The sequence below is a fragment of the Rhodamnia argentea genome, chromosome 3, assembly GCF_020921035.1.
Source record: "Rhodamnia argentea isolate NSW1041297 chromosome 3, ASM2092103v1, whole genome shotgun sequence".
Classification (NCBI taxonomy): Eukaryota; Viridiplantae; Streptophyta; class Magnoliopsida; order Myrtales; family Myrtaceae; genus Rhodamnia; species Rhodamnia argentea.
The window spans coordinates 6,111,022-6,129,066 of NC_063152.1; the positions used below are offsets into that span (position 1 = coordinate 6,111,022).

The 18,045-nt window shown below is 38.5% G+C and overlaps 3 protein-coding genes across 3 annotated transcripts in view; 2 read left to right on the top strand and 1 right to left on the bottom strand.

Annotated features, from left to right (window-relative positions):
• Positions 1-5,300, top strand: part of LOC115727196 (probable histone H2A.3) — a 28,341-nt gene extending 23,041 nt beyond the window's left edge. Inside the window, exon 4 of the mRNA XM_048275758.1 lies at positions 5,290-5,300. The gene's annotated coding sequence lies outside the window, so the exon portion shown is untranslated. The remainder of the gene's footprint in view (positions 1-5,289) is intronic.
• LOC115732603 ((3S,6E)-nerolidol synthase 1-like) lies at positions 3,613-6,739 on the top strand. The gene is made up of 7 exons (XM_030663287.2): positions 3,613-3,796; positions 4,274-4,538; positions 4,824-5,193; positions 5,383-5,601; positions 5,727-5,865; positions 5,970-6,227; positions 6,347-6,739. Exons 1-7 carry the CDS (start codon positions 3,740-3,742, stop codon positions 6,635-6,637), a joined length of 1,599 nt encoding a protein of 532 aa, XP_030519147.2. The 5' UTR covers positions 3,613-3,739; the 3' UTR covers positions 6,638-6,739.
• Positions 6,740-10,733: 3,994 nt separating this feature from the next.
• LOC115727204 ((3S,6E)-nerolidol synthase 1-like) lies at positions 10,734-14,517 on the bottom strand. Its single transcript, XM_030657375.2, has 7 exons — positions 14,259-14,517; positions 13,850-14,126; positions 13,234-13,618; positions 12,863-13,081; positions 12,407-12,545; positions 11,825-12,073; positions 10,734-11,390 (listed from the first exon to the last, which is right to left on the bottom strand). Exons 1-7 carry the CDS (start codon positions 14,466-14,468, stop codon positions 11,100-11,102), a joined length of 1,770 nt encoding a protein of 589 aa, XP_030513235.1. The 5' UTR covers positions 14,469-14,517; the 3' UTR covers positions 10,734-11,099.
• Between the last annotated feature and the right edge of the window lie 3,528 nt (positions 14,518-18,045).

Genomic DNA, 18,045 nt, shown 5'->3' on the forward strand with positions numbered 1-18,045 from the left:
GCCTAGATCCGGCGAGGCCTGGTCTTGCTTGTGGCCGGTGTGAGGCCGCACGACCTCACCCCGCCTAAGCGAGGGTTGTCTTGCTTGGAGCTATCGAGGCGAGACCGTTGTCGATGGCCGCAACAAACATCTCGATTGGGAAGTGGATCGCATAATATTGGGATTTCCGTGACATATGTGACATTACTCAAATTAGGCCGTCCAAATGAAAATGGATGGTTTGATTTGAGCCACGTTATCTATTGAAAGGGAGGAAAAAAATGTGGGCGGGAATTTTTTTGGGATTTGAAAAATTTTGAATCTCAAATGTGTCTCAAATCAAGTTGTCCATTTTCATTTGGATGGCTTGATTTGAGTAATATCACGCATGTAACGGAAATCTCAATGTTAGGCAATCCGGATCCCCTCGCCTAGGTGAGGGTTGCCTTCTTTAGCCATAGGTGAGGCTGGCCCTCACTAGATTTGGGTGAGGGTCGCCAAGGACAGGCAAAGGTAGCAAATCTCGCCGGCCGAAACAAAGAAAACAAAAAGGCCAATGAGAAAAAGGAAAAGCAAAAAGAAAAAAATATAAAAAAGAAAATGACAAAAATACCCTTAGTTCAGTTCTTTATTTAAAACATTGTCGACTTCAAGCTCTTATTTGAGAAAATGAGAGCGATTCGGACCCTTATTTAAAATTTTTTCCAAAAAAAAAAAAAAAGTGTGAGGTCTCTCTTCACTTTTTCTTGTTTTCTAATTGCCCTTCTCAGTTTGTTGTAATTGTAATGGAGTCAAGTTTGAAGATTGAAACTCTTGAGTCTCAAACTTTATAATAACATTTCTACCTCTTGAATTAGACAATTTTCCAATAACGCCCCTCTCTATTTCTCTCTAAACATTTTGTCTCCCCTCGTAGAAGAAGCGAAGAATTTCATCGGCATCGCGCAATCCATTCGTAAACATGTCATTCAGAAATCCTAGCAGCAAACGAACTGTTCGAGTTTCCGTGTCCATCAAGTTTGTCAAAGGGTATGCATTTTTTGCTGCTTTAATGTTTGTTTTCACGTAAAATCCATCTTCTAAATTTTCCCATTTCAATGTTCATTTTCCCCTTTAGACAACAACTGAGATAAGCCGGATTCATTTGTTAAATTGATCTGCTAAATTTATCTTTTGAAACTCTACAGATATAATAGAGTAGAGTCTTCCAATTTTAACTTCCATGCAGTTCCATTTCTCTCTCAATTTTCTTTCTTTCTTCTCGAAATACTTGGTGAAATTCAATTCGTCATGTAACTTTGAACTTTCCTTGTATTAACATATGTATTATGCTACTGGATATCCTTATTGTGCTTCGTGTTCTACTTTTTTGAACATGACTCATTTTTTTTTCCAGTCATAGCATAATTATAAATTACAGTTGTTTTCCATTCGAAATTAACACAGATATTTACTTTTCAGTTTTTAAGGAAAAAAATTCTCGTCTTTTTCATATATTCCTTCCATAAATTCTTATGCTTGAAAGAGTTTAATATTAATTTACTAACTATTACTGTAACGTGTTTCATTCTTTTTCTGGATTTCTCTTTAATGGTTAACCTCGACATAGGGAAAAACTGTCAAAAAAGTCCTAAACCTTTTCCATATTTTCCAATTTAATCCTAAGCCTTTCCAATTGGCCGATTCAGTCCAAAACCTTTTCACCTTTTATCAATTTAGTCCTATTGGCTAGAAATAATTGACGTAGGTACCGGCCTTCTTATGTGGCACCGCCTATGCAGACGTAAATTTTTTTAACAAATTTTTTTTTTTTTTTATTTCCTTTTATTTTATTGTTTTTTCATAAATGGGTATGGGGCCCAACAACCCCGTCCTTTGTTATTATTGTCTCTTTCTCTCATGAATGTCTAGTGTCAAAGCTAACGATTTCAAGAAAGATATGGACGATAACGAGTTATCATATCATGTACGGTTAGGGTAATCAAATGTCAATTTCTTTCATTTTTCATGATTCACTTCTGAATCAAATATATATGGTATTTTTGATAATCACTCAAAGCTAAATAAGAATCCTCAAAATCACGCTTGATAAGTTTGGTTTCCTTACATCTTGAAGAAAAATGTACGGTCTTAACAAGTGTAACACTCTTGTGACAGAATAACAATATTACAAGTGTCATGATTTTTTTACGATGCTCATTTGAGTGTCATAATTTTATTTTTTGAATTTGAGATACCACATTAGCTAAAAATCGTTCACTTGAGTGCCATTGGCAATTTACTTGGCTGAAAAATCTAATGTGGCATTAGTTCAATCTAAACCATCCGGCGTGGCTCACTGGAGAACTAAAGTCAGCATAAGCATGCAAATACGGTGTCGATTTAGTCCTTTGGTAGCCCCAAATGGCTTTAAAGATGAAATCCTAACTCCATCCATTTTCTTCCGTCCACTGTGCAATCACTGTCCATTTTCGTCAGATGTTTGGCTGCAATAAGTCAATGGCAGGATGACTTACGGAGAGCTCGCGGAGCCCCGGGAAGGTAGCTTATGCTCAACGTTGAACTTGTGGTCCACCTGTGCCGCATGGAATCACATGTTCCGATCTAAACAAAGAAATATGACTTAGTGGGTTATGCATATATTTGAAACCTTGAAAAACAAACGTTTGACTTCTCCTCATCTGCCCGGATGTCGATTATAGGAGCGGACAAAACCAATTTGATCGGCTTGGGCCATTATTGAACAGCCATTGGTACCCTGCACAAATCACGCCGGAGCATGAATCACGACACTACTCCATTGTATGAACAGATACGTAGAGACAACTTCTCTTTATTTTTCTTTCCCGTCCTCTCACGACCACCGTCCGTACCAAAAGATGACAAAACATCGTGTGAACCAATTTCATCGCCGTCTTGGACCCAAAAAAAAAAAAAAACAAAACAAAAATCATCACCAGCCAAAAATGATGCGGCCCTGCTGATGAAGAGACAGGGATGTAGTGCTGGAAAAATATGAGGTGAGGTCTGATATTCGATTTCCATGAGCACCACCAGACCCATTAAGTGTGTGGATCGGATAAAAAAATATCTGGTTCAAATAGACTAATTTAACTAGTATTGATCAATTTTCATACAATGCAAATCTGATAAACCATTCTTGATCCATATCAATCCGTATTTGACCTGACCATTATTGCTAAAACACTTTCATAGTTAGCCCAATCCAAGGAAACTCACACTCAAATTGAAGTGAGAGTGCGAAGTGAGCGAGCATAAGATCGAGTGAGGAAGAGAGAAGAAAGAGCGAGTCTCAGCGGTGGGTTGAGTCATGATAAGTTGTAAAATCATTACGACCCATTTGACACCCATATCATGTTTAAGCCTATTTATGACCCATTTATTAAATATAGTTAACCCACATAACAACTCAACTCACTATATGCGGGTTAAGAAATTGGGTTACGACATGTTTTGATAGGTTAAAGCACTGCACACACATCATGTGTAACACATGTACATAAAAAAGAGGAGCGAGACCCAAAAGCAAAAAGGATCTTCTCGCCGATAAAACACTTATCTTTTTCACTATAAATAGGCCATCCAAACCGCATCAACCTCCCATCAAGACACCTTTGTTTTGCCCCTCTTGTGCTTGGGCTAAATCACCCTGTCCTATTCTTCACAATCTTCACTCCTCTCTTCTCTCCCTGTGACTTGTAGTTCTGCGAAAGGTTCGACCACCGATTCCAGCTTCATAATGCCTCGACCTAACCAAACGCAAACGTCGAGCATTGACAAAGAGCAAACTCATCTGGTAAACGCACTGATCTTAGCCTTTTCTTTTCACCTTTCTCATCTCCTTCCTTAGCTCGTGAAGGGGATAAAAAGTTAGAAAAGAAACTCTTAGACATAGTGCTTGCCCTTGATATAAGGACATCACAAGTGTTATAACTTTCGTACGGCATTCACTTGAGTGCCATGAACCTTTTTTTTTTTTTTTTCCGGATTACTTAAGTGTTATAACTTCTAAAAAACATTTACTTAAGTGCCATAACTTTCGATCGATCACTTGTGATTGGAAAAGATATTATGTCACTCATGTGCCGAAAATCCGACGTGGCATAACGTTCACTTTTTTTAATTAATTTTTTTTTACTTCAATACGATAATTTTTTTTAATTTACATGAGAAAAAAGTATCACCAATTAAGTTCGATCCTGCTTAAGTTTTTTTTTTTTTTTGGGCATTATAACATCGACCTCACTTGTAACTTTGGATTTCCACTATGCGGGATGATTTGGGGATCAAACATGAAGAAAAAATTAAGAGCCTTACAGAATTTCTGAATGAAGTAGTGAATGAGCCGGTAGAAAGTTTGATCATTGTTGACACGATTCAGCGGCTAGGAGTCGAATCCCTATTCCGAGAACAGATTAAAGCCATTCTACGGTGGCAATACACACATTTTAGCTCTCTAAATCACGGCAAAGATGATGTCTATGAGATCGCTCTCCGGTTTCGACTTCTTCGGCAAGAAGGTTATTATGTGCCTGCAGGTCTGTTTCTCATGAGTTTCAAGTCGATTGTAATTTCAAAGTAAAATGTTGCTATTGATTCATAACAACAGAAGACAATTCATAGAAGAATTTGCCCAGTTCCTTCATTTTTACTCCTTTTTCGTTGCATTTAGAGTAAAACTTTACATCAGATGAAATAATTTTAGTGGATTTAATCGAAACCAAAGTATGCACATCATAATTTTGAAATGTGTGAAGCGACTAATAGATTACATAGCAAACTATACTTTTTGATGTATTGGACTCCTTGTGCTTTTTATGCAGCTGTGTTCGAACGCTTCAATGATAAGATAAATGGTTTCGTTGAGGGGAACATCAAGGGTATGATGGAATTATACGAAGCGTCCCAGATGAGCATAGAAGGAGAGGATATACTCGACAAAGCGGAAGACTTTAGCAGCAAGTTTCTCAACGCACTGCTGACATGCGATCTTGATCATGAGCAGGCGAGAATGATAGAAAGTACGTTGCGATATCCATATCGCAAGAGCATCGCAAGATCGCTAGCGCCTCAAATTTTTGTAGACGACATGCCTGCCACGAGCTCATGGATGGAAGACTTGCTAGAAGTGGCAAACAGAGAGCGAAGAATTGTTCAATCTGTGCACCAGAAGGAGATTCACCTAATTAACGAGTGAGTAACTAATTAATTACTTACCCAAAATTATGCTCAATTGAAGAACAATAGATGACCAGCATGTCGCAAAAGACGCGCTTTTAATTTGAGAAGTTGGCATTTACGTTCAGATTAATATCAAACTCATAAATCACAAATTAAAGGATGACTTAGACCAGTTCCCTCATGCGTTTCCTATTATTTCAGATGGTGGAAAGAGTTGGGATTGGGAGCGGAGACGAAGTTTGCTAGAGACCAGCCACTGAAATGGTACATGTGGTCCATGGCGATTCTCACAGATCCAAGCTTTTCTGAACTTAGGGTTGAGCTCATTAAGCCCATCTCTCTCGTATATGTTATCGACGATGTTTTCGATGTCCACGGCACGATCGATGAGCTAATTCTCTTCACAGAAGTCATTGGAAGGTATGCAGTTGCCGACAACCCATTTTACTTATTATGTCGCGACTATTACAACGACAAAAATGTCCGCTTCAGACATTTATTTTTTATGCTTCCAATTGAGATATCGCAATTGCTGTCGTCTTCAGATGGGACAACGCAGGTGCTGAGCAGCTCCCAGAGTACATGAAAGTATGCTTCAAGGCTCTCGGCGATATCACAGATGATTTTGGCAACATCATCTTCAAGAAGCATGGATGGAACCCCACGGGATTCTTGAAACAGATGGTATTGATACGATATTAACATCGATAAGATCCTGTGTCCTAAAAAAGCACACTATCGCATTCTGCACTTATGATTAACCGGTCACGTAACATTTGATGTTGCAGTGGGCGAATTTGTGCAATGCATTCCTGGTGGAATTTCAGTGGAACGCTTCTGGGAAATTGCCAAATGCAGATGATTACTTGAAAAATGGGACTATCACTTCAGGTGTGCCCTTGGTGCTAGCTCACCTATTCTTTCTGACGGGCCAAGACATTGCCAACCAAAGTATGGATTCAAAGAAAGAAGAGGTGCCGCTGCCGAATGCAGTCTTCCTAGTCGCTCAAATTCTTCGCCTTTGGGATGACCTCGGATGTGCCCAGGTAAAGTAGCTAACGGTTTCACGCCAGGCAACATTCGGGTTCTATTCTTGTCTCTATTCGTGTTTTGTGATTATTTTACTGATTTGATTATTTCATTCGGGGGTTTCGATTTCCTTAAGGATGAGAATCAAAATGGCTACGATGGGTCTTACGTGGAGTGCTATCTGCGGGAAAATCACGGCTGTTCGCATCAAAGCGCGAGAGAGCATGTGATGGAGTTGATATCGAAGTTGTGGAAGCAGCTCAACAAAGAATGCCTCTCTCCATGTCCGTTCTCTGCGCCTTTCCACGAAGCTTGCGTGAATGCTGCTAAAATGGTTTCATTGATGTACAACTACGAAGACAAACATGGTCTTGGACTCCTACAAGAACATATGAAGTCGTTGACCTGTGATCACGCGACGCCCTAGCATCATTTTCATGTTTTGATCTTTCATGCTTGTTGGATTACTTCCGGATAATGTACTGCAGGTCACCTTTTAACTTGCAACGAAGTAGCCTTCTTTTTCTAAGCAGTCTTGTTTTCTAGAATATTTGACTTAATTGAACCTCAATGCTAATTTGAATTACCGAACTCAATCATTGTAAGCCATACGACTGCTGAGGTTTTTTATTATTATTTTACTTTCAGCGTTATTAATCTAAAACCCTAATTCCACCTCAGCCCATTGCGTCTCTTCTCTCAACTCCTTGCCCATTTCTCTTCGGCATCGTCACTGCAGAACCGGTTTGCGTCTGTTCGGTTAAGCCGGCAACAAGCATAGAGACCGGTTCGACGTACGCTCAATTTATTACATCTTTTTAGCCACCGCATACGCTAAAGCCTCGCCTCTCCGCCTCCAAGAGACCATCGGCGTCTCCGGCACATTTTCTCCATCTGTCGAGCGAAGCGAACATTTGCTGTTCGGTTAAGCCGGCAACAAGCATAGAGACCGGTTCGACGTACACTCAATTTATTACATCTTTTTAGCCACCACAGACGCTAAAGCCTCGCCTCTCCGCCTCCAAGAGACCATCGGCGTTTCCGGCACATTTTCTCCGTCTGTCGAGCGAAGCGAACATTTGCTGGAGATTGGCAAGTACTAGTGCTTATAATCGTGAAGCGAGCATTTGCTCATTTTCGCGCATATATTCGTGAGGACTACTCATCCCTGCGATAGACATAATCTTCATGACTATTTTATTTATTCTGGTACATAATCTTTTGATTAACGGGCATCCGTATGTACTGTTTGATGGTTTGCTAGCAAGTACTAGTGCCAATAAATTGGGAAAAGATTTCTTGTCCTGTGTATAAGAGAACATCTACGTATCAATGTAACGCATTTTAAGTGTTTTTTCCATGACAAGTTGCAACAGTATTTGTTTGCGTACCCTAAACTACGCTCGATTTGAATATTTAACTGCCTTATTTGGAATTATGTTATTTTAACTCGATTTCGATTTGATTCGTTAGGCATTATTGAATAGTCAATTTGCTTATTTAATTCACTTTATATATATGTTTGATAATTGGGGATCAGATTTTTGAGACTAAAGATTGGACCCTCAATTAAATATACTTCCTTATTTGGATGTGGTGATATTTAGGGTGCGGTTGGCAACGATTTTGATAAAAAAAATCAATTATGTTCAGAATTGGTTATTTTTTATTCAATTCTCCGGACGAGTTTCGGAGAATCAAAATATATTTGGTAACTACGTAAAATTTCTGTTACAAATTTCTATTCCCAATTTTTTTCCATTTAAGTCAAATAATTACGTATTGTCACTATAAAGTCAAACTATATAACATCACTAATAAAATGAAAATAGATCATGCAAAATCCGTAATTAATCTATTTATTCCGTGGAGAATGAAGATATATGCAAGATCTTTAAGAAAGAACATAAGCTCAATAGGCAATTTGCATTTAAATTTTTGTTACGAATTGACATGGAACTAGAGGTGTCAAACGGATATGTCGGGTTGGATTTGGGTTGGGTCGAATATGATCTAAAGGGGGACACATTCATGAAAAGCAAGAAGCCGTGTCGTGGGGGACTGACCAACTATGAATATACCTTACTTAGGGCTAAGAGTAGGAACATCAATTCACCGACTCTTATAGGTTCAATAAAAATCAAGATATGAAAAACTTAAATAGAATTTTCTATTCCTAATTATACTTTTTTATAGGTTCATATTGACTCGATTAACCTGTTTTGACCCATTTTCACGCAGTACAAATCTAACGAACCATATCCAACTCAACTCATACTCGTCCCAACTTGTATTACTTAAACACTTCTGTATTTATCAAATCATGAAATTTTTTTTTCTTATAATTTGTTAAGAAAAATGATATTGTTAAAACACTTTTATGTAATACAGTGAATTTTTTAAATATTTTTTTATTTTTAATAGAATGAAATTATTTTTAAAAGTATTTTTACTTTATTTTATTTTTATTGTCCTTTTACTCTGGCGAGCGGCGGTGGGTTCTCACTTTGTTGGTCTTGTCTTCAAAAGTGATTCTAGAACAAATGATCAACTTTATTTTTATTCTTGTCTCTGCTTCAAATCTGTTCGTGGAAACAAAATCAGAAAATTGGAGAATCAGAATTATTGACATTACCAAACAGGTTTCTTATCTTTTTCGTTCCGGGGAACATAATAAGAGAATAAGAATCAGTTCTAAACAGATTTCATTAAATTAGGCACATGCCTTATGAAGAAATTATAAAAAAAGATTGCATTGCATTGGAGGTTATGTTGCATCCAATTGAATTTTCTAATTTAAAACTTCACGTTTTGGAAATTCTGAAGTAATTTAGGTACCTAATTTAGATTAGGATTTAAGATAAATTACTTCCTAGTATAATTTAGGTCATCATATAGATTTAGGATAGTCTATGAAAATGTCACCTATGTTATATGGACTGCATATAGGATTTATTAGTCTCATATTATGCATGTCATGTGTTGCATGTCATTTATTGAGTCACATAACGTAATAGATATCACGTCAAATAGAGAGATTTACTCAATAATGACATCTCATGGATTGCGTGTTGTTAGTTTTCATGGAAAAAAAAACCCAAAAATGACTAATAGACATTGCATTTAGAAATCATTTTAAGAGCATGCATGCAGTATTTGGTCTTTAGTTCTTAATTTGCAAAACATTTGATGCATTGGATGATAATAAAGCTCCGCTTTGGCTTTGCGTAACGCATCAAGGTTCTTTACCCTTTTGCAGCAACATATTTCTTGCTTTGATTATTAAGTGTTGAATTCTTGCTCGTTGACCCAAATGATCACGCATTGCATATTAGTGGTTTAAAAGTAAAATTGACTAAGACTAGAGGTCAATGGTTCCAGGTTCCTTTTAGGTTTCACTTGAAACCTATAACCTACTAGGCGGACCAGTTACTCATTTTTTTGAACCTAAAACCTAACATGTATACCCCGAAACTTGGAATCTACCTTGTCACAGGTTCCAGGATATGATCAAGTTCCATCTGTATTCTTAATTGAACGATTTGTAGCAAATTATCATCTCTAATGACTACCATTTGTTGTTACAGTCCACTGATCATATCACATTAGTTAGACTCACGAAGAATATGAAACATTAACAAAGTAGAAATCATAGTCTTGAATATTACTGGAAATGAGAGCTCGGACTAATAATTTCAAACCGCACACTCACAATCGGACGCTCTTGAATATCGCATGATTACGCTAAAACATCAAACAATAAAAACAAAAAACAAAAAATTGTTCCAAGTTCCAAGTTTCAGTTTTCCACCTCCTAAAACCTATCGGTCAAAATCGGTTCCCCAAAATTTGGAAATTTGAACTTACCCAAGATATTTTGAAACCCGAAACCTATCATGTTTCCACCAAGCGGGTTCTTCGGGTTTTGGTTCCACCCTAGAACCAACATTCCCTTAATCAAGACTACTTGCAAAACAATTTTTTATTTTGAAATAAATAGAAATTGTACCAAAAGGGCATTAGATTTACATAGCGTAACTAAGTTCCTATATCCATGAAGTCTCTAAAATGTTCTCTCACATTTTACTTGGGTTTCCAATACACCCATAATACATTAGTGGCGACTCCGAAATGAATTAAATTGCATGTTTAATTAATGAAATCAAAACTCCAAAGTTGCGGGTGGTGTGGGGTTGGGAGAGTCCATGTCTAAGTGTTTACTTAGTGATCTACTAACTTGTCCTCAGTAGTTCACCTCTGTGAAGGTCGTGACCAAACAAATGTCAGGAGCATGTCTTATAATGAAGCCTTCTAAATTGATCAAAGGCGAATAGAGAGAGCTTATAAGCAATGGTTTGCCTAGTAATCAAGACCCAAAGTCCAATACGACCCCATGAATCCACAAATCCATGTACATAAATTTGTAAACCAAATCTTAAATTCTCCCTCTCGTTTAACATGGATTAGTCGTATGTAACTAAGAAAATAATACTCATGGTCGAGTAAATAGTAATCTCCAGATATTAGAGAACAAATGCAGAAGTATATTGCTTCTCTTAACACTCACCCTTTTACATTCATTGGTATCCAATACACACATAGAGGGAAGAATTTTCAGAAAACTCAAAGTTCTCTCTGGGGAATGCTGCAAGAAAGAATTCTGTGGCTCTTCAGTTGATGTGGCAAGAGACCATGTGAAGAACATGATTTCAGAGTCTCGGAAGAGACCCAAAAGGGCATGTCTCTATCCATATGTGCCTCGAGAAAATCGTGCCGTCAGCGCACGTTTTGCCGATTCCGCTGCGGCTAGAATCGGTCCAGGCACTAGGGGAAACAAGAAGCAATAACCCTGGAAGGTGTTTAGATCACTGAACAAAGAGGCAAGGCCCCTAAAAGGAAGGACCTCCATAGAGCAATGACTTCGTATGGTGCTCAAGGAGCGGGAGTGAATGGTTGTCGTCATAATCGTACATCAGCGGGACCATCCTGGCCGTGTTGAGGGCAGCCTTGGTGAAGGACTTCGTGAATGGGTGAGGATAGAGGCACGCCTTGTTGAGCCTCTTCCATGCCTCCGAGATCATCTTCTTCACCCGGTCTCTCGCCACTTCATCCGAAGTGATTTGGAATTCTTGCTTATAGCATTCCAAATAAGACCCGTCTCGGCCATCTTGGGACTCGTCCTGTTGACATTGTTCAACTTGCTCATACAATAGTGGAATAATCTCCCAATTAAGGAAAGTAGAGAGAAGCTTTGTAAAGTGATATTTTTATGGAATAATAACACAAATGATCCATGAACTTTTAATTTGACTAATACGGTCTCTAAATTTTTTAAACATATTTAACTTAGTCCCTAAATTATGGAAAGATGTTCAATGTAGTCTTTCCACTCGGGGATAATTTTGAACATTTTCTTATAGTTCGGGGACTAAATTGAACATGTTCTAAGAGTTTGGGGACCACGTTGAACAAATTGAAAGTTCAAGAACGACATTGCATATTAAGTTAAAGTTCGGATATCATATTAATCAAATTAAAAGTTCAAGAACTACATTGCACACTAGGCCAAAGTTCAAGGACCATTTATGTCATTTTCCCTATTTTTATCGCTCACCTTGGCACTTCCCAAGTCGTCCCAAAGACGAAGTATTGAAGCTGTGGAAGATACGATTTCGGGTATATTTTCTAAGTGATGGACACTTTCGGGGTCGATTCTCTCCCCCAAGAGGAAGAACAAGTGGACCAACAAGACGTGCACTCCGGAGCTGACAATTGCGTTGTCCAAGTAGTCCTGTGTTGTTGGGTAGTGACCCCTAGCGAGCCATCTTGCCTCCACTAAGAAGGCATTTAACAGCTTCGCCCACTGCCCATGAAATTGGAGACAAAATACGAAAATGAGGACGCTGACATTACGTGCTATCCAAATTTTTAGAAATTTTCAAAAATATTACTCGCAGATTTACGTGCTAATATTTACATGATGTAAAAAGTTTCGGGTTTCTTGATCAATGAGAAGCAATATTTTTGCGTCGTAAAATTTAGATTAGAGAAGAAACTAAAATGTGAAAGTTGATCTAAACACGTTATGATTCGTCTGTACTTCAAAGAGGTAAACAGATGAAGAAAAATAAAAGAAGAAATGTGGACTGAGAGAGAGAGAGAGAGAGAGAGAGAGAGCGCTCTCGAAAAATTTTACCGTTCTCCTTAAGGAGTATAATGGGTTCCACCCGTGATTTTTGTGCACCACAAAGCTGACTTCATTGGTAATATCATCTAGAGCATGAAAACACATCCTCATGTACTCTGGTATGTTATCCTTTTCAGTACATTCCCATCTGACAGATCAAGAACATCATCATATCGGCAACAAACCAATAGGGTTAGAACTTTTAAATGCACTACAACATGCCCAAATCTAGTAAAACACATGAGGCCAAGTGTTTTGTGTACAAGTAGGGTTTTCTTTTTCTTTTCTTTTCTTTTTTTTGAAATTTTCATGCATGTCGGTATTGCTTGTATAAAAAATAGTTTAGCCCGAGTATATTTCATCACGAAATCATTTGAATTTGTATGAGAAAAATAATCCGTGAAAAGTATTCTTTGCACGCCTAGGTTTGAGATCATGGCACGTGTGAAAGTCCAAATTATATACCTGTTGACCACATCTGTGAACGAGGCGAGTTCATCGATCGTGCCATAGACGTCGAAGATGTCGTCGATGACGTAGATGAATGAGATGGTTTTGGCGGCGGCCACTCTCTCCTGGGACAAGCCGCTATCGGTGAGGATGGCCATTGGCCACATGTACCACTTTATCGGCTGGTCCCTCGCGTACTTCAACTCCTTTGCCATGCCCAGTTCTTTCCACCAACTGATCGACATATAAGAAGTGTCAGTCAAGCTGGTCACTTAATCAGTAATATTACTGAGGAATCTAAGGGAGATGAGATGAGGTGCCACAACATATTTCTAGCTAGTCATAGTCACAACTTTAGATAGAAAGTTTGTATCACGTGTACGTACTTCGAGATTTGGAGAATTTCACGTTGATGCACGGATCTTACAATGTTCATGTCCAAATGGGCAAGTTCCCCTAAATTCTCGGTCCAGCCGTAAGAATGTCCCCCAAGATTGCTCAAGAAATCATTAGCCTTGAACCTGGCCATGCTCTTATGGAACGGATTGCCAAGTGAGTTTCTCACGAGTCTAGCTTGAAGATGGTCGAGGTCGGCCAAAGAATCATGGAGGCGTTGACCAATTGACTCTCTTACTTCATCAAGAACATCTTCTCCATCAGTGCCAAGGTGGGAAGCTTCAAATAAACTTGTCAGCCCTAAAATGTCGTTGTCCTGCGGCTTTCTTTCTTCGAGCCCACCATTCATTTTGTCTAGAAAAGGCTGAAACACATCTGTTGATCAGACGTGGAAAAGCTAAAAGATGTTAGATTATTGGTAGTAGATGGTGAGAAATTTTGTCCCCACCCTCTTATCATCTGGCTCAAATTGCGAGAAGAAGTAAAAGCAAAGAAGAGAGAGATCTGCTTTGATACTCGTCTGAATTTCTTTTGAAATCCCCCAACAGCGATCACATCAGTTGGGAACTGTATTTCATATCATCAAGTGAAGGTGATTTCATTAACCTGAAGGAACAGGATAGCCTCCTTGCCTCAGGAGCCGGAAACGAAGTGCTGCCTCATGCAGATTCTCGGCATCGATGGGGTGAGAATGAGATCGAGAGGTGGAGATCAAGAAATGCCTTTGCAAGAGTGCCTCAATCTCATCCTCGAAACGGTAGTCGATGGCAAGACGTTGGAGAGCATCCACCATCACCAAACTTTCGAGCGAATCTCCTCTTACTCGCTTGAATAGTTGCTTCACTTCTTCTAACCTCCTTTCGTGCTGCCCTCGAATATCATCCTGAAACACAAGAATAAGGATTTCATGTCTCTTTTCTTATCCCTTTCAAGAATGATAAAGAAGGGGTGATACTATATAAATCATCGATCTGCGAAATAGGAAGAGTCACGTGAGAAGAAGGGACGAACAAACCTCAACGGCAAAGTTCCGCTTTCCGGTCGGGTGAATATGGCCCTTAAAAGGAGTAGAAACCAAGGTCTGATGTGAGGAAATACTCCACTTGTTATTCGTTGAGGAGAGAGAATTTGCATCTTGCAGATGTTTATTCTTGTTTGCTGTAGAAGTTCCATTTGAAGCGAATGGACCTTGTAAGAACGCAGAGGTTGCTAATGACAAGGCCATTTTGGGATGAGTATAGAAAGAGTTCTTCAAAGAGATGGATGAGACCGGGAGGGTTTGCTCGTTTGCTCACAATGATCAAGTTTACTCACTACGTCCTATTTATAGGCAAGAGGAAATGTTCAAATTATTGTAGAGGGATGCATTTATAGCACGTGCCATATATGGATGGGAGGCAGGAAAATTGTCCAAGTCGTCTTAAGCCTTTTGCACTTTTGCAAATTCAGTCCTAAACATTTTAATTTCGTTAATCAAATCATAAACCTTTTCAACATTTTGCCAATTAAGTCCCTCCGGTACTAAATAAAGTGGTTGTCGTAATTTTCCTCAAGCCCCTACTCCTCATACCGCACGTCCTCGCAGAAAGCAGCATAATGCCCAATGCATTCACAAGAATAGCAATTCAGTCTTAAACTTTGGATTTCATCATGCCGATAATTGGAAAAAGTAACAAAAAATTCATAAACTTATTGTATTGCTACCAATTCAGTCTTAAACTTTTCAATTGGATCAATTTAATTATTAACTTTTTGCATTTGTACCAATTAGATCCATATCGCCAATTTTGGTGGAAAATCATTGACGGGATTGCCAATCATTCTACGTGGCACAACCGATGCTGACATGAATATTTTTAATAATATATTTTTAATTTTTTATGTTTTTTATGTTCTTTCTTTCTTTCTTTCTTTTTTTCCCTTCATTTTGGCCGGTGAGGGCAAGCAAGCCCTTGCCCGGGGCCATCACAGCTTCAACGGTTGCGGACAAAGGGCGCAAAGGCACTTGTCCATGGCTTTCACGACCCCACTAGTCACGGGCAAAGCACCCCTCACCTAGATCTGCCGAGGGCCTAAGCGAAAGTCGTTGGTGACTCTTGTTGGCCAAAATAAAGTGGAAAAAAGAAAGAAAGAAAGAATTCGATTTTTTTTTAAAGATTGTTAAAATGTCCATGCTAACAACAATTGTGTCACGTATGATGACCAACGTTCACGTCGGTGATTTTCCGATCAATATTGGCCGGATGGATTGAATTAACACAAATACAAAAAGTTATAGCTAAATTGATTCAATTGAAATATTTATTACTGAATTTGTATTAAGACAATAAGTCTAGGACTTTTATAATATTTTTCCCGCTCACGATTTATCTATGGTTTGTTCTTATTATCTCTTTTTCTCATGGATGTCTAGCGTCGAGTTGAAAAATCTATCGTATTCACGAAAAGCGTGATGAATAATGAATTGTCACATCATGTACGATTAACATAACAAAATATCGGTTTCTTTTTGTTTCATGATTCGCTTTCGAAGTAAATAAATATGTTTTTTAAGTACTTACTCAAAATCGAATAAGAATCTTCAAATCGCGCTCGGTCATATTCGGTTTCCGTGCATCTTGAAGAAAAGCATCTGTCCTTAACATGTGCAGCACTTTCGTCTCTGACTACCGATATATTTGACTTCTTCTCGTCGCATCACTATAGCGTCATGTATTCACAGGAGTTTCGATTCAAGGAGCGGACAAAACCCGTCTGATTGGCTTACGTTTGCCCACTGCATCTCCCTTTCAAGGTCAGAGCACAACATGCCGAGTGGCCATCATTCAACAGCCATTTGAATCCTCGGAGCATGAACGACGACAGGGCATGAATCACGACGCTACGCCACCGGATGAGCAGTTACGTAGAGACAAACTCTCTATGTTCTGTCACGTCTACAAACGACAACCACACGTTCTAAAAGATGACATAAACTCGTCTTGAACCATTTTTATCACCTCTAACCCCTCCCCTCCCCTCCTCCCCCCGCCAAAAAAATACATTTTATCGTCGGCCAAAAAGGCCGCGTGGCCAAAAAAAAAGGGACCGGTAAAGAGCTCGTGGGTGGAACTTCGGAAAGTACTAAGTTACGGCGCTCAATGTCCGTGACCACCGACTAGATATCACATGTTGTTCTTGTCACCGCCCAGATATCATATGTTGTCCTTAAATTTTTTATTTATGCAATTTGATCCCTAAATTTTGAGCTAATATGCAATCTCATCATTAAACTTTTAATCTGTTCAATATAATCCTTAAACTATATGAAAGTGTTTAAAATTTTAGAGATCAAATTAAATATTAGACCAAAATCCAGAGACCACCGTAAACAGATTAAAAGTTCAGAAATCATATTGTATGTTGAATTAAAGTTTTGGGACGGCATTGCACATTGAACTAAAGTTAAAGGATCATTTGTACCATTTTTTCATATATTTTAGGCACTTTTTTTTCACTATAAATAGGACTTCTCTATTCCATATCGTGCATTAGCTAAATCCCAGGATAAGTATATCGTGAGTATCATAACTTGTGTACGGCATCCACTTGAGTATCATAATTTTTTTTTTCGTTCACTTGAGTGTCATGTACGAGCAAAATCGTTCACTTGAGTGCTGCGTCAGTTTTTCCGACGTCTACGTCGGCTTTTTCAGCATCCACGTAAGCAATGACACTTAAGTGGTTGATTTTTTTAAAGTTATGGCATTCAAGTGAACGAAAAAATATTATAGTACTCAAATGAACGCAGTATACAAGTTATGGTACTTGCACTGTACTTATCTCGCTAAATCCCCATGTACTATTTCTGCACAATCTCCACTCCTCTATTCCCTTCCTGTGACTAGTAGTACTGCGAAAGGTTCATAATGGCCCGACCTAGCCAAATGCCATCATCGAGCATGGACAAAGACCAAACGCATCTGGTAAATCCACCGATCTTAGCCTTTGATTTTCACCTTTGTATTTCCTCCATAAGCTCGTGAAAAAAGAAGAAGAAAAGAAATCGCAGACATAACATTTGCCTCCAAGCATTATTTTGTAGGGCATGTATCACACCTCTTATGAAAATTGGGATATCCCCCGGGTCAGCGGTTAGATTATAGAGAAAATATAAGTTCTTACAAAATCTTTACACATAGAATTACACATGTTATGGCAAAGGGATAATTGCCAAAAAAGTCTCAAACTTATTATAATTGTGTCAATTCGGACCCAAACCTTTTTTTGGCTAATTAAGACCTAAACTTTTTGCAATTGTGTCAATTCAATCATCGTGCCAATTTTAACCCGAACTCGGCGACGTGATGCGATCAGCACTAACGTGAAAATTTGTAATAATACTACAATATTTTTTGAATTTTTTTTATATTTTTTTTCTTTTTCTTTCTTTTCCTTCTTCCCTTCCTCTTATAGCCGTTCACGCCACGTCGGCGATTTCCAGTCAAAATTGATCGGATGGACTAAATTGGCACAATCGCAAATGGTTTAGATCCGAATTGGCATAATTGTAACAGGATCAGAACTTTTTTTTTTTTTTTTTACAACTATCCCTTATGACAAGTATTAGCCAAGTTTGTTTTGATCACCTAGCTCTTATTGTCGGTGTGGTGGCCCCATCTAGGGCTGGAATTCGTGTCTTATCGTGCTAATTGTGTCATATCGGGATATAGTGTAATACAAATATGGCTAAACCTAACACGACATGTTTACCAGACGTGTTGACCTTCCTCGACACAAATACGATATGCTTTATAAAACAA

Bases quoted from the DNA above. Each gene is read 5' to 3' on its own strand.
- LOC115732603 (XM_030663287.2), top strand. From the start codon at position 3,740: ATGCCTCGACCTAACCAAACGCAAACGTCGAGCATTGACAAAGAGCAA. The intron at 3,797-4,273 runs GTAAACGCACTG...TCCACTATGCGG, and splicing joins ACAAAGAGCAAACTCATCTG to GATGATTTGGGGATCAAACA. The intron at 5,194-5,382 runs GTGAGTAACTAA...CTATTATTTCAG, and splicing joins GAGATTCACCTAATTAACGA to ATGGTGGAAAGAGTTGGGAT.
- LOC115727204 (XM_030657375.2), bottom strand. From the start codon at position 14,468: ATGGCCTTGTCATTAGCAACCTCTGCGTTCTTACAAGGTCCATTCGCT. The intron at 12,074-12,406 runs GTAAAATTTTTC...TTTCATGGGCAG, and splicing joins TATACTCCTTAAGGAGAACG to TGGGCGAAGCTGTTAAATGC. The intron at 11,391-11,824 runs GTGAGCGATAAA...CAATGTCAACAG, and splicing joins ACGACTTGGGAAGTGCCAAG to GACGAGTCCCAAGATGGCCG.